At 36.7% G+C, this 21457-nt stretch overlaps 3 protein-coding genes across 14 annotated transcripts in view; all 3 read right to left on the reverse strand.

The window, feature by feature from the left end:
• Window positions 1-28: 28 nt before the first annotated feature.
• On the reverse strand, window positions 29-3138 carry LOC114875066 (acylphosphatase-2-like). Its single transcript, XM_029184967.2, has 3 exons — window positions 2866-3138; window positions 2400-2526; window positions 29-186 (listed from the first exon to the last, which is right to left on the reverse strand). Exons 1-3 carry the CDS (start codon window positions 2936-2938, stop codon window positions 72-74), a joined length of 315 nt encoding a protein of 104 aa, XP_029040800.1. The 5' UTR covers window positions 2939-3138; the 3' UTR covers window positions 29-71.
• Window positions 3139-3462: 324 nt separating this feature from the next.
• LOC114875065 lies at window positions 3463-15720 on the reverse strand. 3 transcript variants are annotated; one of them, XM_029184965.2, is made up of 8 exons: window positions 15574-15720; window positions 15302-15489; window positions 15009-15226; window positions 14548-14778; window positions 13758-13896; window positions 8587-8739; window positions 5433-5783; window positions 3463-5296 (listed from the first exon to the last, which is right to left on the reverse strand). In XM_029184965.2, exons 1-8 carry the CDS (start codon window positions 15602-15604, stop codon window positions 5132-5134), a joined length of 1476 nt encoding a protein of 491 aa, XP_029040798.2. In that variant the 5' UTR covers window positions 15605-15720; the 3' UTR covers window positions 3463-5131. The 3 variants fall into 3 exon arrangements, with proteins under 3 accessions (XP_029040798.2, XP_029040797.2, XP_029040799.1); XM_029184964.2 differs by having other exon boundaries at window positions 15302-15720; XM_029184966.2 differs by lacking the exons at window positions 13758-13896; window positions 14548-14778; window positions 15009-15226; window positions 15302-15489; window positions 15574-15720 and adding an exon at window positions 9937-11304.
• Window positions 15721-17504: 1784 nt separating this feature from the next.
• LOC114875058 (nesprin-1) overlaps window positions 17505-21457 on the reverse strand; it is an 88796-nt gene continuing 84843 nt past the window's right edge. For 9 of the 10 annotated variants that reach the window (XM_046288522.1, XM_029184951.2, XM_029184943.2 and 6 more), the window contains 6 exons: window positions 21229-21413; window positions 21110-21148; window positions 20324-20830; window positions 19912-20155; window positions 19443-19498; window positions 17505-19132 (listed from right to left, as the gene is read on the reverse strand). In XM_046288522.1, coding sequence (XP_046144478.1) covers window positions 18913-19132; window positions 19443-19498; window positions 19912-20155; window positions 20324-20830; window positions 21110-21148; window positions 21229-21413 — 1251 coding nt within the window. In that variant the 3' untranslated portion in view covers window positions 17505-18912. The remainder of the gene's footprint in view (window positions 19133-19442; window positions 19499-19911; window positions 20156-20323; window positions 20831-21109; window positions 21149-21228; window positions 21414-21457) is intronic. The other variant, XM_046288520.1, reaches the window with a different exon arrangement.

A 21457-nucleotide genomic window follows, 5' to 3' on the forward strand; every position in this document is an offset into this window, starting at 1 on the left:
AATTCCGGTAATTCGCAAAAGCAGTCGATGTTTTTTAACTTATATTTTCAAAACGAATAGATATTTCTTTGCTAAAAACGTATAACAAATCCTTTATACTGTAGCCTAGAAATGCCTTCCCAATTTGTGAATTCGCAGTGGTGGATCTCACTTCCTGGACTGCCCACTTTCGTTAGCCATTGTGCCCTGAAACAAAACAATCTGGTTATTATAAATTAATACATATTTAAATTTTTTAGAACTTGTCTTTCCTTTACAAGCATTGAAATCACTTTCTCGTATCCTATGGAACTTCATAAAGACCAACGAGATGACAAAGTTAAATTTATTTTTTAACTTGTTATTCGTTCAGGGATTAATAATTTTTGCAAAACATGCTTAATCATCGAAAGATCTGTGATTCTCGATGCGAATGATATACGCACCTATCTGCCACGATCCCGACTGTGATCTCGCGCGCTTCGCATTTATATATAATTAGCGTCTAATCAGACCGAGTTGGGGTATTTTAAGCAGCTGTATCGAAGTAGGATCTTTAAATTCGATCAGCTGTCTCGCGACAACAATACAAACGGATTATCAACGTGAACGCGATCCAATTTATCATCAATATTTTTGGCGTCGCGATATAACTATTGGGTTGTAACATAAGCGTCTTTTTTTTCAAAATAAGATTCTTTGTAATACAATATTACATACGATTCAGGTATTATCGTATTATTAAATTCTACACATTTATTTTGATAAGAAGACGTTACAAATACCCCCACAGCGAAGGAACCTAATCACATTTTCAACCCCTGTTCAAAAAACGAAGATGATCTTAAAATTTTTGAAAGATATCTCATTAGATACAATTTCCCTAATATAATTTTTCTGTCTAATTTTTACCACTCTAGAGTTATAAATGGTCCAGTTGCGTACGACCCCCTATTATAATGATAGTGATGATGATGGATCAACACATATCATGTACTTTTAATTAAAAATTCTGAATCTTTAATCGATTATTAAACAACATAGCTGTTTGACAATTAAATATAGGAGTAGAAACAATGATTTTGAAACGAAGTTCAATCTAGACGATTTCCTTTTGGGGGGAAGCCAAAACCCGATGTTTTGTCCTCGACCGAGCTATTTTCTTTAACTTCAGGTTCACGAACAGAGTAAATTCGACCTCCTGGGACGTTTTTTGGTCACCGATCGTTATGAATGTATTTAAGTTTATATTTGTTCGTGTAGCAACGATCTCGTTCGATGTGAAATAATTCTTGTTTCTATTGTCTGTACGCAACTGGCAAAATGTATATATGGATCAGTAGGTCTGGCTTACTTCTCTAAATAACGATTACATCCTTCTCGTTTCTTATTCTTCTACTACCGTCCCATGGGAAGAATTTCTTGCCCTTGTTTCATTTATCATTTAAGACACTTGTTTTTCATTATCAGTGTGAATAAAATAATTTTTTAATTTAATAAAATAAAATTTAATTATTTTATTTTATTAAATTTGAGAAGTTGAAATCTGATGGCTACCATTACATTGAACGAGTATAATAAAATGAATAAAATAAAATAGTTAAAAATTTAAGTAACTATGTCTGTCTTTTATTTTTCATTTAAATCAAAGTGTTCACGTTTCCTTCTGGCAAGCTTATAGTGTCATCGTCGTAAACTTCCATCCCATTGTCAATATTAGTCGTTTACATTGTTTGGTTGTTAACGCGATTATTTTTTTAAATGTAACAAGAATACGGTTCCTCGAAGGATCAACCGCTATGCGTATAGCTGTTGGAAAACATTCAGTATGATTCGGTGATAACTGGCGAAGGAAAGAGACGACGATGTTCGCGCTATTATTTCATTAGATCATTATTAAAGTCAGGCCGAACTACCTAATGGCTGTTACTCGTCAATTTGCGGCTAAGGTCACGCGATTTTAAGGGAGCACTAAATTTGTGGGCTTACGTTAGCATGGACGCGTGTCAATCACGAATTCGTGGAACGAAGGAAATCAGAATAAAAATGGTAATTGACAAATGAAAAGTAATTACGAATTATGTGCCATTTTGAGCCCTTTCCAAAGTGTTAATAATCACTGTCGCTAATTTTGGCAATGTGCAACGATGTAATAATATTAATTAAGAGTCTAATTATATAAAGAGCCTAAAGTGATTAAAGTCATTATTTCGAAGAAGCGAGCGCGCTTCCTTTGTTTCTTCTATTTTGTAAAGTGGAGCGTAATAAAGATGTTCGTCTGTAAATTTATCTTATTTTATCTGTTTCTTAGTAATCACGAGAGGGACAGATAAATTTCAATAAAAATGAACTTTCACATTGTTTACCGATCGGCGCCCGACGCTTTGAAAAGGCTTCAGTGACAAGGAATCGCAACTCACATCTGATCGATGAGCGCACGTGGTCCCTGCATTTTTCCTAGTATCGTGCCGGACTTGGTGTTCTTCACCCAACCGCAAATTCCCAATTCTAGGGATATATCTTTCACGTATTTTGGAAAAAATACACCTGAAAATTTGTACGAAAATTCAATTATAAATTATCGCGTTGAATACTGCAGTGAAATCATCGAGGTGTTGTTAAAATTCATGTGTGTTAATATCAAGGTTCCTAATTAAGGTGAAGTCGATTGATTAACACGTTGATTGCTGTGGGAGTAATTGGTGATCCATGCTTGAAATTCTATATAATTAAATAATTGAAAAATTATTATAAACGGAAGTGGAACTTATGAATAGCTCTATTGTTATAGTAATTGCATAGAGTATCAAATTGAAAATCTTAATTTGAAAATTAATAGATTGTTAATTGAATATTTGACGGCCTTCTGACCGACAAAAGTCTTACCCTGCACCTTGCCAAAGACCTCGAATTCAACGGAAATTAATGGCTCGTTTCGAAGGGGGTCGTCCGCTGCCATTCTCCTAGGCAAAGGGGTTGATTGGTCACCTAACGAATTTCACTTTTTCGACTCGTGAAAGTTCGAAAAGTACCCGGAACTTGATCAGCATACAGTATGCAGTCGCGCGCGCTACTTGGCTACAATTCCTCCTTCTCAGACGTCCACGATTCACCTTTCGCCGTGATGCGACCTACCGACTGATTCTGATCATTGCACCACGGCGTCGCGACGCCTCAAATAGACTCCCCCCACCCCTGTCGAGGAGAATCCAATCGAGATCGATCGATCGATCGATCGGTATCGCTGTTGGATCGTCCTCCATCAAACATTCCCTTGGCCACGTTCGACCCTTTTCTATATTTTTAATTACCCTTCGAATCGTAACCGTTCGATCGTCCTCGACGAGAAATTATCTTCTATTAACGTCGTACTAGTTTTCAAGCTATTCCAGCTTCGAATTCTAAATATTTAGAAAGTTTTGAAAATTTCAATTAATACTCGCTAAGCTTCCAAGAGTTTCAATAGTCAAAGTTAGAAGCGGATCAAAAAGATAAAACCTTTTTATTATACAACATGTAAATACTTGTTTCAACATTCATCAGCTTATTTCTTTTATTTCAATGTTCCGTGATAAGAGTTGCCTATAAATATTACATAGGTATTATTCTTTCTTTCACACGAAACACCCTGCTCGTTTTTCGTCTTAATACGAAAGAGTCAGCACAACGCGATTGATTTCACTCGATCGAACCCGATCGATTCCGCTTTTCTACGGAACATCGTAGGAAACCTTCCGGCTCGAAGGCCCATCGTATTGTTCATTGTGAAAATATTAAATGTAGGCCAGGAGGGCAGTCCGCTTATCGTCGAACTAGCCACTTCCCATCGATGTGCCAGCCGCCCATTGTCCCGTCATTATTCCAGTTAATTAATTATTAGTACGCCATGACGTCGTAATTGATGTACAAGAGCAAAATCTGCGGGGTGTACAGGATGCGGGGGAGAAGGTTGTAACCCATTTATAATGATCGTGTCCAGTCTATTACCATTGTCATCATCAAGGTCTCATCTAACTCTAGGATCGCAAAGTATAATCATAAGTGTGTGACAAAGAAGAAAAAAAAAGAGAAATATCAAATAAATTCGATACGATCGATCGACAGATATCGACGCATTTGAAAGCGGTGGTTAACGTATGATTAGATGACTAGAAATCCTGCAGGATTCAACGCTGTCGAGCTTCTTTATCTTCGGATCAAAAGGGTATAATCTATCTAGAAACATAAAATTTTGAATGAATTGAGAAAATAATTTTTCTAAAGATTCCATTTGATAAGGCAAAAGCACCTCTGGACAAATTAATATCTCCTCCATTTTTTATTACTTCTGTTTAAAAAAATTCTGAAAAATTCCTAAAGATACCTTTAACAAAATAAAAATAATTATATTCCAATAGTTATAGAAATTTTTCTAAAAAAAATTTTCAAAAGTTCCTCAATGATCCTAGGCAGATATACCCCTTTAAGAACTTAATTACCAAAATCCTTTAATCTTGTCAAAACGGATCGTTCAGGAGTATTGTCGTCGATTTCTAAGCCGGTCAGCATCTTACGATTCTTGAACTGTTACTCGAGTGTCAAGGCACCATTCGTTCAGTGGAATCATTATGAATGAACAGTCGCGTAATCGTACCACGCCACGTGTATACACATGTGCCCTAGTATTACGTATATTCTGTACAACTTACATTAAACACGGTAAACAGCTCCTATGCTTTTTCTTTTTTATCCACTCATTTGATACACTCATTACGAAGCGCACTCGACCGTAAAAAGAAACATCAATTACGTGTAATTGGCACACGTTACTCGTTCACAGCCATTCACTTGGTCCATCGTTGAATTTGAAATCCTGTTTGTGCCCACTCTAATTGTCCATCTAACTTAATCAATTCCCTAAGTGTCTATTTTGCGTGTCTACCTACATCATCTATCTGTCGATCGTATGCTCTTATTCCCTCGGTATTTTACCTGCCTATTCGCTCGTTACAGCCTTATTATTCGACAGCTTCGTTAAGAGAAGTCCTTGGAAAGTGTTCGAATGTTTGGAATGTCACTGCACGATCACCGGTTTGGCACAAACTCGAAGAGATAACGTTCCCTTCCGACGATGATCGGGATTAACAGATTCCTCGTTGCGGGATGTTCGTAATTAAACGAGAGATTCCGGGTTTGTTGGTAAGATGGTCGTGGCGTTGCTGTTCGGTAAAAACACTCCGTTCTCGGTTTCTTTGGCATTTCCGTCGGCACGGGGCCGGAAGTCCTTCGAGGCAACCAGCAGGTTTCGTCGTCTCGCTTCTTTCTTTTCGCGTTCGACCTGAAATCAAATATTTGTCACGATTAGTACAGATTTTAGTTGAATTGAATTCGTAGACGTCGAGGAAGATGAATCTCGAGGTGGTTGATTTAAAGAAATTTCATTGATAACTTTCGATCAAATCGAATGCACCGACCTTAAAGAATAATCGAAGATAATGGCAAGGAAACGCTACGCATTTGCCGTCGTCCTCTTCGGCGTCGATGTAAACGCCTCTGACGAGGATGGAGTTGCTGCAGTTTAGAAGTACGAGGAAAACGAAGCATCCAACGTGGGTGATCCAGCAGGATAATTCTGGATTCTCTGGTAACAACCAAAGGTCCAGGATGTTCCAAATACCACGCCACACGTTCACGGTGCCCAGGAAGCTGAGCAACAGGAAGCTGTCCGCTGCTATCAAACGGGGCAAACCTTGAAGACGAGCACACACGTGTCTCATCAGTGGTTGTAGGGAAAACGTCACCGTCACTATCGCGTATCCAATGGCCTGGAATCAAACGTACCAATTGTTGAAATTTCATTCACACGGATGATCAAAGTGTCCGGGAAACGGATCGAAAGTGGACTGCGAGCGGATCGACGATGGATCGAACGTACTCGATGCCTGTTTCATTTTCGCCAGCGATGCCGTGGTAATAGAATCATCGACACTTTCAACTGACACGTTTGGCGTGTACCGATTTAGAACCGATTTAGTAACATTATTTTAAACTGAACAATTGTCGAATGCTTGTTTCGTTCGGAGTACGTGTTTCCCATGGGGACCTTTATTTCATGCGAAGAAGAAAAATATGTTTGATACTCAGTGAATTCTGTACAGAAGAAATTTTAATGATAACTAAAATAAATTTTAAAAGAAACAAAACGATTCCATAGGATATACAGTGAATTCTATACAGGACAAATTTTAATGATAACTAGAATAAATTTTAAAAAAAGGAAAAATGAGGAGATTTCATTTTTGAGCTGACTGATCTAAAGAGAGTAGAATAGTCCTTTGATTCGATAGTGAACGAACATTAGTGATTGTCGATGCTGATGACAAATGCGAGCGAATTATTTGACGACAAATCGTCCGTGACTGTTTCACGGTTTCGAAGTGGCATTGCGAGCGAGTAAATGCATGAATTGGATGACCCTCGCGCAATCATCGACCCTCTTGAGAATTTATGTTACCGCGATCGTCGCGCAAACTGTATCAGTTAAATTTCTCGGATTTTCATCGAAGATAATGTTTGTGGATCATTTCTTCGCAACGGAGATATAACATTTTATTTGAATCTCTCGATCATTAGAAAATGAAGAGTAAAATGATATCATGCTTTTATCGTGTTAAGACGTTCATAAATAACAATGAGCTATTCTTATCATCTCGTTTTAAATCGATTTAATCTTCGATAAGCATAATACGATTTGTATTCTGATTTACCTGACGAATATGTTTTATTTAAAGAAACAGAATATTGATTGATTAGAAAAATGAATTTAATTCGCGTTAAAGCTGCTGATAAGTGAAGTTCTGTACGAAAGAGCATAGACTGGCGCCATGAAATTTGTTTACTTCGCATTGGGTTTTCCACGAGTTAACTTTATCAAATTCGAAAAGTTACGATCGATCTGATCGTGATTAATCACCGGGGAGACGTTTAATTCAACGTCTGAACCTCTTCCCTCCGTGTTTCTTTCGTCTTTGATAACGAATTTATACTAGAAATCATTTACAATGGTCGAGTGTTTTCATTTTTGACCCAGTTATAAGGTTGAAGATTTAAAAATAAAATCTTTACTTAGGGTGACACATTCTCAATTACAGCTATTTAATTATTCTAATAACGAGACTATTCTAATTAAAAAACATTCAATATTTAGTCGCATGATTGATAAGACTGAGATTTTTAAATGCAGATTTAATTATTGTCCGGTAATAAATGTGAAATGATAAGAAATCAAAAAACACCTAAGTCGTATTTGATCAATAGTGGAAGGTATTGTTAAGAATATAAATGATATGTTTTATTTATTTATGAATGAAGCTATGCAATGTCAATTCCATCAAAAGAAAATGAAAGAAATTTTCGTTTTGAAAATCCTGTTTCCCCAGGAAAAATAATGATGCCCGGTGTTCCCACCCTTCCTTCTAGGCATCCCCAGAGAAACTGATAATGTAGCGAAGGAGTTGAAAGACGAGAAAATTTGAATAGGTAAATATTTACTCTGAAACCTGATTTGATCGTGAGTGTCATCCTTTATGGATCAAAATAGCCCTGCAAAACGACGACGTTTTTCTCGAGGGTTAATCATCGCGAGAAAATCGCAAATTAACAGAAACATCGTCGGTATTGTTGTCGCGTCGGATGCATGGCGCCAGTTGTGTATTATTTTACAACAGAACAATTCCACGGGCTTCGGTTAAGCTGGCAATGTTGAAATATTTGCGCTGGATCATCTGTGTTTGCGAATGATTCGTTTGCATCTCGCGATCGCATGGAAAAATCACAAAAGACTTAGGCAATTAATCTACCAGTAATTATACAGAGTGTAACGAACGGTTGCTGTTTCAAAGGGGGTGAATCACCCTCGTTACCATATTTTCTTATACTGAGATTTAAATAAAGATATTAGATACATTATTCTAAGATTTTTGCCACGTTTTCATGATTTTGTCTCGCTATGGTATCGTCGCGCAGCCGGCTGAAGATCAACGATCGTCATTATTGAAAAATTAAACAAATCCTCTCGTTGACCGCGTTCTCTCCGCATCGTATTCAGAGAAGTAAACGCAGCTCGTTATAAAGTGTCTTACACACACACGAGCACATCAACAGTTTTGTCATGTGCCCCCGCAATCATGCAATTGGCGAATATTCAATTATACAATCGGACCAACAGCGTGCCGCTCGAGCAGTGAGCGTAGGTGGCACGTTTCAAAATGTCGTTCAACACGTGATTGTTAATGACACCCGATAACACGTGTTCATCGATTCAGCTGAATTTTTATTTCCATAAATTTCATTACAAATCATTGGTCCTTTCATTTATTTTTCACGTATAGAGGGGTGTTAAGCTTCGAATAGTGAAACATACTTTTAGGCGTTCAGATTTGAAATTTTATCAAATTTTGGAGCTATTTTGAGAATTAAAATATTACATTCTATAAACATCGATCCTAATCAATAATTGATAAATAAAAATAGCTCGCTTTCCTAGAATCGCGAATTCAAATATTTGAACAAAAGAGTTTAAGATAAGAAAAATTCGGAATGATGAATTAAAATGGATTAATAACTTACTAGAGATCCAATGGCGGAGTACTCTCGATCCTCTGGGAATAGGTAGAGATCGAGAAGCATCCAAACACCTCTCCAAACGAATACGACCAAAGTACCAACGACACCCACGCTGAAGGCACAATCCAATAAGTACAACGACCAGTCCCTCGTGTTCTGCAATCAAGCAACATAAACAGTAGATAAGTATCATTTACAGGTGGGAAATATTTGTAGAGACTTGGAAACTACGATAAACAACGTATCACGAGCATCGTTTACGTCAACGATTGTTTATTTTCATAGAAATATAAATGAAATAATCTGTCGTGGTTTCAAGTAGATTTATACCTAATTAAAGTTTGCTTTACGTAGAAGATATTTTGGTAATTGAAAGTTCGAAGGATCTTCCCCGGTCGATGTACCACGTATGAGGTAAACTTTCATCGGAGTGTACCATCCGCTTACTTTGCATGACACCCTTCTGTCCTCGATTTTTAAGTGATAAAGAGGACTCAACTGACGATAATTAATTTAAGATCGTCTCCGTTGTTTTTTCAACGGATCGCTTCATTAATTATTTCTCTATACATTAATTATCCACAATTATAAAATATTGATTGGATAAAAGTAGTATTACAATTCTATCTTTTTCTACTTTCAAGATGAAACTATCGATATCTCAAGATTTATAAATTAATAAAAGAACATGGATAATATTTTCAAATACAATGCAAAATGTATTCATAGTTTAAAAGATGTACTCTAATTTTCATGTAGATTTCAATGTTTCAAATGGAGTATCATAGAAAGGAGATTTCAATAGAAAAAATTGCAAAAATTTACTACATTTTTGTTCGAGAAAATAATGAATATTGAAATTGTTGCACTGGTTGGAGCTCGTGCGTGCATGGATGCAATACTGTTGGGAGAGACAGCCGGAAACTGTGCTTATACCTTACACATCGATAGCGTGCATCGCACGGCTCTAGTTCCAGTGATGCGTCAAAACGTGCTGTCTAAGCTTATACGTTTCCTATTTAACCCATTAATACCATTGTTGCTGACAACTACTGAACGAGTCAATGAGTTTTAAATGAAACTGAATTATTGAAATTGATTCGAACTTTCGCTATTCAAAACTACAGCTACAATTACTTGGGACCACGTAAGGTCCTCGTTATCTCCAGACTTTGATTTTTGAAGGATGGAAGGTGAAAGAGATTATGACCTTTCTTTAGATAGATAGTCTTCTGGAAGCATAATTCAAAGAAGGGTTAAAATTCATCCCTTATCCACTTTCGTATCTTCGCCCAGTACCAATATCCAAATCTCCAAGGCGAAATTCTGTCATCGACTCGTCTAATTACTTACGTTCACCCGGAACATGGTCGGCACTTCGAAGTATCCAGGACAGGAGTCGAGGCAAAGTGAAAAGGGCGGCGCGGAAATGTTCCTCACGGCCCGCATGATGGCCAATGCCAGTAGACTAACAGCGGTGGTGGCGAAAACGGTGCCGGCTGTGAGTTCCGTGTACAGATCGAGGGCTTGCCACGCGCCACGCCATGCATTTACGCAGCAAAAGCCAAAAACGGCTGTGTACAACCTGGATCCGACATAGTACGACAATCTGTGTTTGTCAGGGTGCAACAGATCGTTGAGAACATGTTGGACCACGTTGAACGCGTACAAGCCGACGAAACCGATCAGTATCGAGGTCAGGCTACTCAGTACCGGATCCTCGGGATGAACGTAGACGTCGCTCAAACCCCATGTTCCTCTCCAGTAACCGACGACAGCTGGTGCCGCGACGGTAGCTGAGAAAACGGTGTCCAAAATCGTTAGTATCGTGTAATGGAGACGACTCGATGATCGACCACTGAGACCGCTCGTCATTCCGGTGCCACCTCGTAACTCGACCATTCTCATCCAATCCTGATCGAGCCTAGTCGCACCGCTCATCATGCATGATTCGAGGCTGTTGCGATACGTTCGCTTTGGTGGTGAACGCCTTCGGCTATCGAAGAATTCCACCGGCAGCCAGTCATTCTTCCATCAAAGGATCTATCCTTTTGCTCATTCAATTGGCCCTGATGAACGACGATCGTTGAACTTCAATTCACCAACTGGTCACCGAGTTCTTCTTCGGTCTAGACGATGATCAAAACGAGATAAGGAATCCTTGTTCTTTTCAACGATCATCAAACCGTGTTGAATATTTTATCCATCGCACCTATCATCGATCTCACTGATCGGTTCTATCCTAAGAATCTTTTTCGTTGACTGTTCTCACGCGTCAATTTCGTCAACTGTTTGAAACTTAGTGGAGAACGATTTTCCGGAAGGTCTCGGTGATTTCCTCTCGACATCTTCAAACGTTCCTCGACTTTGTCATCGCACGATAATTTCACCTTCTACGTTCGCGAATGATTTTCTCTGTTTTACTTCACTTCTATTTTTTTCTTTTTCTCTTTTCTTTTTCCTTTTTTTATTCGCGATTGACGTATTCGACGCGCACCGGGGGCGAGTACGCGAGACTGTCAGCCGACAGGTCGGGTGAACACTGGCATCTGTTCAGTCACCGCTATCTTTTATCAAGTGCTAAGCACAGACCAACACCATCGCATTATCATGAACAGCTTCGTAACACGGGCCATGGCATAGAGAATAGTACCGGTGTGCACTCTTCCCTTCCTTCCTCGAGCTCGCCGACAACCCTCCCCACCAAATCTGCACCGTAAAGCACGCTTGATGAACGAACACGGGGGACGAGCTTTTTAGACGCTTGTCATCGATGTTCTAAGAAAGTTCAAACCCGTCTCCGAGGATGATACCACTTCCCGCCAACGCTTCCAGGTAGATTTGACGAATCAAATTGGACAATTTAACTGATTGTCAAGAAACTTGTTCATCGTTTAAGAAGAAGCTTTCTTGGATCTCTGCTGATGATTGCGTGATCACCCTTCTCCCTCATTGTTCATCGATTTCTACCTTTTCTAATTTATTTATCGAGTGTACTTGGTACTTAATAATTAATTTTATATAGACACGTGTAGGTACAAGGTACACTCGTTCATGTGTTAGATTGGAGTAATTCTCCATTTCTTTTTTTTACATTTTTTGGGTGTTTGATGATGTTTCAATTTGTAATTAATCATTTTCAATATTATGGAATAAGAAAGATTGAAAAAATCTAAAAGATGTTAGAACTGAAATTTGATACCATAAAATCGTAGGGGGTGTAAATTCTATTTTCTCTGAACTTGATTAATTCCATTCGCATGTTACCTCTCCATTAGCATGTTTTCCATATTTTCACATATATATTATATTATCGAACGACTAAAGAGTCTTACAATCCTTGAACATGCAATGCATCGAAACAACGAATGCACTTTGCATTTTAAATTTCACTTTCCATATTACATTCTTTCATTTTTGCGTAATTATATATTTTTTTGATACATGATTCGATTAATCACTGTACGATTAGATGGCATTCCATCTGAAACTCGTGATCGAATTTATCTTAGACGTTGAATTAATACCTTTTTTTAAACAGAAATTTGTATGTAATGGCATCGATATCAATTGTTATCGTACATAATTTTTAACAAAATCCCGTAGGGCGAACGGGTAAATCGTGATCGACACACGCGACAAGCAGGCGCTAATTAATAAATCCGGAAATCGTCGTTGATTGATAAGAAACAAGATAGGAGTTGGAGCCACCCGGTCGAGCCACCTTGAAGCCTCATTTTTCTGAGTGGCGTTTCCTGTCCGCCAGATTCATCGGCCTTTTGTACCGACGAACGCATCGCTAATCGCCACCTTTTTGTACACCAATCAAGCTTGGATTACCACGATCCTCTCACCTTGACCCGTCATTTTTCTTCTTTTTCGCGACAGCCTTTGTTAATCGCGAAAAACTTCCCTTCGAATCTCGGACACTTTTGTGTAATCGCATTTAATCCGGTACCACGTTCACACTTCGTCATTTCGACGGTCGTAAGCGTGAGAAAATTGGTGTAGATATATTGTATAATTTGATATCTTTGATTAGGAGATTTGACTGGTTAACACGAGTAATATGTTTCAGATACGTCGCCGGTGTTTGATGATAAAGTTAAGACAGTTTTAAGTACTGATATTAGGGATTAACAACTGGTGACGGGTTTATTTGTGGAGAAAGTTTCGAAAAATATTTTCAATCTGAATAAAAATTACTTTACGTCTATTTAGTGATATTATTTTATATCACTATACAATTTTGCAAATTTATACCTAGAATACTTTTAATTTAGATAAGAAAGTTTCTCTTCTGTTTGCTATTTTCAAGTCAGTTTTTGTTTTATTGTGGAAAGGTACATCCCCACATGCGTTACTTTCCTTCTGAAAAAGCATACACGATTTTTATGATTCACAAGCTTCAATGAACCGCACGCAAATAACTCGGCAGGTACGATAAAGATAAACGATAACTATTATTGCTTGGCAATAGGTACCTTCAGTCGTATCAAACAGATCGTACTATAAAGTTTACTCCATCGTTGACGGAGTTAATCATTTTTTTGTTTTCAGTGATAAATGGTCGTAGGTAAGTTTTGTTTGTACGATAAAGTTGCAACATCCTTTACTATCACGATCAAGTGCTAGATAATCAAATGTAATTGAATTAAAAATTTGTGTTTGACCTGGAAATTTTCTTTTTATGAATATATCCTTTACAATCATAATTTTGCAATGTTTAATACCTTGTAAAATGCTCCTAAATAAACCTACTGACCCTTTTTTAATAATTGCAAAAATATGCAGCTCGCAAAAAATATTTAATTAATCCATGAATTAATATCTAAGTGGTTAACTAATCTGTGAGTAACAGCAAATATAAGTTTATGAAATATTTCCTTGAAGAATATTTATATAAAAGCGATTGTTTCAATGTTACGAAATGGTACACTGATACGATATATGATTTTAATCGATCATCTTAATCGATAAAATTATTTACGGGGAAATACATAACATTATAAACATTTCACTGCCCTTATCAGATCCAGTATCCGAAGGAAAATCGCTACAATATGATGAAATTCATGATCTTTTGCAAGAAGAAGTGTATTTTCCTTCGGTTTTCTCTTTAAATTGAAACATGATTTTCTTTTTAAAATAACATGAATTTGATATGAACTTACCAATTGATATCTGGTTGGAAAACGAAAGACAAAGATGAGTTTATCCACGGCGATCACCGATGGAATTGCGAGCAGATTACGAACGGCTCGAATAATGACCAATATTGTTAATTCCAGTAGCAAGGTGACTATTATTGTCCTGCAAAAAATTATTAAAAATAAGTTAAATAAAATTCCTTGAAAGATCAATCAAATCATTTCAATTCAAACATGAAATCATTATGGTTAATTCTTAACACACAGTTAAGACAATTCATTCTGGATTTTTGTATTGTTACTGGTATTTTTATTTTTAGGTGTTTGTTCATTGTCAGGGTCGAAACGCGGGTCGATTGCTGTATACCGCAATGTTTAAGCACTGACGATCGATTACGCGATATCGAGTGAGCGGTAATAAGGAAGTTAATCTATATTAACGTGGAACAAAGTTCTCTCTATCTTAAATATATTCATACTTAATTAACGCAAAATTAGCATTGAAAAAGATAACTTTCGAAATGATTAGACTATCTCCGAACATTGTTTTCTACTTTTTAAACAGTTTTACTTAGTTATTCTTATCATTAATAGTAAAATTTGTTCTTTCCTCGTCTTTTTTTCTGCAAATTACAATGATGGGAAGGTTTCAAAATATACACCACTATCCTATGACCATATCAGTGGTAAGAAATGTAAATGAAGTCAGAAGTTTCCTAAAACAGGGAACACAGAGAAATGAAAGGAAAACAAGAGAAATATTTGTAAAAATGAAATTGAAATTGAAACAATGGTAAATGGTTAATTATCTTACCAAAGATCAGTGACAAAATGATCATAAATGATCCATCCTCCTCTCCATTGCATATTGCAAGCAACCCCAAAAATGTACGTGTACAAAATTTGCGTGCCTTTGCAAAAGAATTTATTCAATGGCGTTTTCTTCTTCCATGCGTTCACCACACGAGTGTGTAATAAATTCTTCAAGACCGCGAAACTCGTGTGAATCAATATACCCAAGACGAACGTGAACACACCAGGAAAGCTTAAAATAATAAATTAAAAAATTCGATAAAATATATCTTATATTTGTCCTTCTTACGACTTTGTAAAACCATTAAATTTGAAGACCCGATAGAGAATTTGCATAAATATAAGCAAAACGATGCATTTTAATTTTAACGGTACAAAAGAGGTAATTTTACAAATTATAAGTTTTTTTGTAAAGTTGTTTTGTTTATCGGTGTAATTAGTAAATTAATTTGCATAACGTACATGTCCACGTGAATGTCCATCAACGTCCACACTCCTCTCCAATAACCGACCGTCAATGGGGCAATTAAAACCAACGATAGAAAGATGTCTATGAACGATAGGACACGTTTCTTCTTTCCAAATTTTATCTCTAAAATATCTTTGAATTTATGCCTGTTCGCCAGATTCTCGTCTTCGAGCAGTGTATTCACGAAATTTGACGTATCGAAAGCACCGATCTAATCGGGAAGAAACTTTTCCAACAACAGTAAAGAAAAAACACGAAAATATGACATAAACTTATAACGAATTACCTTTGAATTACTATCTAATCGTTCCTCGATACTAATAGCGGACACTTGAAATTTTTTCGTATATCCTTCCTCCTTTTCAGTCTCTTCTTTGCTAAATTCCCTTGCTTCGAGTAACTTACTTTCATTAGAAATTGTCTTTTCTGAATGAAAAGTGTCATTTTCTTCTGATTGTTCATCCGGCACATTTCCTAAAGAAACTTTGAAATTTGAATTTTTTGATTCGGTGTTATTAGTGTTGCGTTTTTTGAAAATCATAGGAATATCGTTCAAACTTTTCGCTTTTCTCTCCTTCGAATTCGACATGCTGCGTTCGGAGTTAGATAACTAATGTGAGACGTTCAAAGTGGTGATGGGATCTGTGTCCAATTCTCATTATCAAATGAAAAATCCTCTTACCCGAACTAATGTCTTTACAACACTAAGTATTACCTTTCGTTATCACTGGACACGGTGTGAATGAGGCGCTTGCGCAAAAACTTGTTTCGTTTTTACAATAATTTTTCTCTCTCACAGGCTGCACCTTGCATGCAGCTGTTAAATAGAATTCATTTGATTTGATCCTGGATGCACATATGCGAGGTTCTATTTCGTTCAGACGTAAACACGTGGATCAATGTTATTTTCCTAGCGAGTCAGTTAAAGAAACATGAAATTATAGTAGAAATTAATTAAAACGCTCGAAGCTATTATTACTGATGAAAGCTTTTTGCAAAAGGTCAGAAGTTTTCTAAATTCTAATTTTAACCCTCAGATAGGGAAATCGGTTCTTTGCTGACTTTGTATTAATTTTAAATTCGTCTGCATTTGTATTTTTTAAATTTTATATTATTTCTTTGAAAATTTGGAAGTCTATTCTTTGTCGATGCACTTTTGATGCATTTTTGATGCACTCTTCAATGCTTACCTCCTCATCCCTTTGCACCTCTAAAATTAATTTTATTTATCATCGTTTTGAAAGATATTCTGGCAAATGATAAATATATAGACACATCTGAAATCAAAGGCTTAACTGGAGAGCGATACGTGTAGAGATAATAATAGTATTTAATTAAGCATTTAATTAGCCAGCAACATATGTATGTCTAGCAGCTTTTTAATAGAATACGATTAAACGAAATCTTTAGCTTGCGATTGTATTATTCTACAATTACAACATTGGAAAGTCTGATCGTCGTTCTGTTGCGAATTCTTGGAATCATCGATGACTTTACCTTGGAAAATTTTCCATCACTGTTTGAAAGAAAAATATATCTTAGACAGGATTCAAATGGTGCTTTAGGCATTGTTTCAAAATAGAAATATGAACTATTAAGATTGCGAAACATTGTTTTTAGTATTTGTATAAACGAGTCTTTGGTGCAACGTATAATGAACCTCGTGGGAAATTAACGAGAAGTGTTAATTGGAATAATGAAAATTGACGTGTTTAGAATAACATATTAAAGACATTATCATGCAATTCCAAAGAGTCATCTTTTAATTTACTAATTTACATTATCAGTGCATTCTGTTTGGCACACTATTTTTAGTCAACACTTTGTTAGGTTTTCATATTTGTTGCCATAAGTGTTAATTATAATCACAATAATTGCATTCTGCAAAATATCTCCGTTATTTTGTCCTCGATGCTATGACTAAAGTTCATTCAAATTAGTACACGTAAAGTGTTTAATTTCCTACTTAGATATGAATCTTAATGACAAAACCAGGTAATACCAGGCGATAATCAAAGTGTTAACAAATGTTTGTCATAAATATTGGTAATATTCAAATAAAGTAAATGCGATGATTAAAACTGTTGTTAATGTTTTCAATTCTCGTATCTATTTCTGGAGTCTTTTACTAATTAACGTAATGTAAGTTTCACTTCTAAAATGTTCATTTTGTGTTTATGATCCTGACAAATGAGAGAGTTAATAATTGCTGTACGCCAAAAATTTTCTTAGAAGTCTGAGATGTTTTCGACCCGTCTGAATCCTAATTGATGTTAATTTCATGGAGCTGTTTCAATATTTGCAATGATTCTTCAAGTGTTCTTGAATGACACTTGCATAAAATTTCTTTTAATATCATTTCTGGAATACGAACACTTTTCGTTTGAAAATTTTCAGTTTTTAATTTGAGGCGATGATTAGACCTGCGTCATGATTCACTTCTCCAACGTTTCGTGATTCTTCCACTCCGCTCTATAAAAACAGACAAATAATTATATAGGTCTCAATTTATTGTAATTATATTACATCGACAGATGTACACCGTCTTCGGAAAGCTCTGTCCTTATAAAAATACATAACAAAGCTCGATCGCGTAGCAAGCAAGATACCATTTAAATTAGGAAGCGAAATTCTAGCGGGGCCACTTTTAAATACAATCGGTTCTCTTATTTTGTACCTCGAATAGAATTCGTGATCCATTTGTGCGTATCCTGTATAATGATCGTTCTCTTAAAACATCATCTTCCAGCAACGGGTAACTTCGTTTATTATTATGCGATACTTGTGTCTTTTTCTTTTTTTTTTTTTAACTTTTTCATTCATCCATCCTTAAGTAACCGTACAGAGTTCGAAATTCAATTCTATAATATATTAGATACCAATATAATGTATTATTGTGTTTCTTTCTATCCCATCGAACTAGCACCAATGACCAGCGCGATTTAGCGAACACGCTGAAGAAATCGGTCAGTGGACGTTTACGTTCTTAATTATTCTCTTTTTTAAGTAACCGCTTCTCTCTATTCCTTCATTCTCAATTTATAAACGCAACGTATAAAAAATAAAGTCGGAACAAGATTATATTAATCTTTCGTCACGTACTAACCGTAAAAACGCGAAACTCGTTGAAAGTATATAATATATGTATGTATGTATATATATATATCATTTAATCTCTTTTTTTTTCATACAAGTTTCGTAGTTAATCTGTGTGTGCACGTAAGCGATTCGTTAATTAATAATTTAATCGTTAACACGTTTTCGTCCATTCCATGTGACATTAAACCTTTCTCGTTTTTTCTTTTTCTCTCGATCTCTCGTTCTCTGTACAGATAATAATCAAAGGAAAAAAGAAAAGAAAAACGAAAAAGGTGGATAATTAATCAAAGGAACGATATCAACAGTGTGTTTGTATAAATAGAAACGCGATAATGTTACATGGAATGTCGGATGTGGTTAACTGATCGAAACCGGAACAAATTCGTCGATAACCGTGTTAAATCGTTCGTAGAGGTCGTACATACTCTTACATTATCTTCGGAAATCTTGTCGAAGATATTGCACAATGACAAATTCGCAAATATCGAACGAAGATCACAATTGTAAATAAGCGAAACGGAACCGTTTGTTTCTTGGTCCTTAACGTGTTTTAATCTACACGACTACAAAACGTTATATCACACGTGTAATTGTCTCGATGACTTTCGTGAGCCACGGAGATCCATGAGTGTCCTCTTCATCTATAGCACGGTGGAAATGGTACGTCATTGTACGAGAGACTAGCTAAATAGCTACGTAAATTTCGTTTCCGTTTGCCGCGATTTTTCGGAATATTTCGATTGAACGTTCTTCGAGGACTAGCTAAGTCGATGCGTTTCGTATTGTGCCGTTTTAATGTTAAATCGGCGGAGGTCCGTTCGTATAGAGGAGCATCGGTGTGAAACTTCTGGCGAGATTGTTCGACAGCATGCAACTGTAGTCTTCTTCGGTGGATGGTACCAAGGAGGTGATCCCAAGTACCAACAACATCAGGGCTTGAATCGGCAACGAAACCCTTAAAACACGGCCCAGGAAACGGTATCCTCGAGACAATACCGTTCGTTGGCCATCGTCACCACTGAAACACACGATACTATACGATTATCATAAATAAACGTTTATTTGGAGAATATTCAATTTGTTTCAGATAATTGCAGATACCAAAATTCTCAGTTGAAACTCGAGTTACCTGGAATTTTTTCTCTTAAAACTGAAAGAGGATCTTATAAGCAAGATAGAAAATATCAAATGTAAATTGGGTCTGGTTTATCAATTAGGTCTACTATTTTAAATATATTATAAATAAAGAAGAATCGATTCTGATTGTTGTTTAATATTATATATAAAAATTCTATTCAAGTGAAAAACAAAACAGATAATGAACATACTCTGTGCTAGATGCGTCGTGGGGTTGAGCGGATCCAGAGGCAGCTTCGTCGAGCAGCTACAATACAGTAAAAGAGAAAACACAAACAATAAGGTACTGTGCGTGTGAATGCTACTGATAATAAAAAGCATGGAACAATAAAATTCCAATGAGAAAGAAAATTTTTCTCTAAATCATAGAAATTGTGAAAACCACCATATGAAAATCAATTTATCTCCAACATTTCATGTATGATTTTCGTTGGATTTTTATTATAATCCATGCCTGGTGTATGTTAAATACCGGTTAACGTGATCCTACGACGTAAGTGCGTAAATCTACTATGAAACATTTACCAAGTGAGAACCATCCGCAGAGCACTGACGTTCCTTGCAAATATTTTCTTTAAAACTATTCTTCTGCACCATAGGGAATGTTTATTTTCACGTCTTTTCAAATCTATGGAAGAGATAGGATAGAATGTAGCTTACGTCTTGAGAAAGGGAAGCAAGAGAAGAAGTGGTGGCAGCAAGTCCAACCTCTCTAGGGTCCATCCCTAATGCTGCCCCTAATTTTAAAGCGTATATCCCTGTGAGTCGTCGAAGCGACTGCAACCTGAGTCGAAGTTCCTGCAGACGTGCTCTGGTTTCGCCTTTCTCGTCCAGTAATTGATTTGCCGCCTCTTGAAGCGACAAAACACGAGGTTCGCATCGCTCTAAGTCACTTCTCAATTCCCTGAACAAGAAAAATCTTCATTATTCTTCATTATTCTCATACAATTCTGTGCTAGAATTAGAGAGCTTTCAAAACAAAAGAAGGAAAATTATTTGGGAATTAAAAAAATTTTCCAAGATAGAATTTGAGTAAAAATTGAGTTAAAAATTCTCAAGTCATCGAACATACCTGAATTTATTATATTTGGCGGTCATAATTTCAGGCGATTTGGTCAAATCAACCGGTTCGCTGATTCTTATACTCATTTCCGTCTTCTCCAACCAAGAAAGCAACTCTTCTATGATGCGATGGAATTGTTGATTCGACATAAGAGAAACTTGAAGCTGTTCCTGCCAACGTGCAGCCAACGAGCACACTTTGTCCCATCTTGTGTTCGCGATGGTCAGTCTGTCTCTGAGCTGGCTGGCTCGGCACAATTCTTCGGTATGATCGGCTAAATGAGCACCCACCGTGTTCAGACCGACGAGGATGCTCTTATGGCAGTCGAGATCGAGTAGAAATTCACGGTGGTCTTGAATCACATCCTCCAGCTGTTCTATACTGCTCGGTGGTGAATGCTGCTCGCTTTGAGTACCTTCAGCGAATTCTAACCATTTTTCTAATCTCCAAAGGTCGTTTTCCAGTTGGGCCCAATTGCGATGGGAACACAGGGGACAGGTCAGTCTACCATTATCACTGCAATGAAGAAAGTAAAATTTTAGTTTGAATATTCACTTATACAGGATAGGCCAAGACGAGTGATGCAACGATAAGTTGAAAATGAGGAATAAAATTTGATTAAATTTGAAAATCAATTGCTGAAACGAAACAATAGATACACAACAGAAATGTTATCTAACAAACGTTATCTAAATGGGTTGGCGTGAAACGAGAGGAGAAAAGCAGACACGAAATGAACGGAGTACGTTAATGACTGTTAATGAGAAATTGTTAGTGCGAAAGGGGAACACTCACTGATCACAGGGAGAGGTGTAAACGTCACTCATAGGCGATCTGTACATGAAAAAGTTGTTTAACGTTGACTGGGTAGGAAGTATTATTCAAGCGTGTTAAATAATCAATTATAATTTTACCTGAGTTCCCTAATTTGTTGTTCACGCGTTCTTGCCAGTATTAAAAGATTCTCGTATCTGTTGGTCAATGCGGTCACTTCGTCAACTTTGGCAACCTGAGGACTCAATTTCCCGTCTTCGAGGAGCAAGCTGTGCAGATGACGAGCCAGTTCGATCGATGACTGGCAGCTTCCGATCAATTTACTCTGTAAGATAGAACGATAGATTTTAGAATCTTTAGAAACTTGAA

The sequence above is a fragment of the Osmia bicornis genome, chromosome 13, assembly GCF_907164935.1.
Source record: "Osmia bicornis bicornis chromosome 13, iOsmBic2.1, whole genome shotgun sequence".
Lineage (NCBI taxonomy): Eukaryota > Metazoa > Arthropoda > Insecta > Hymenoptera > Megachilidae > Osmia > Osmia bicornis.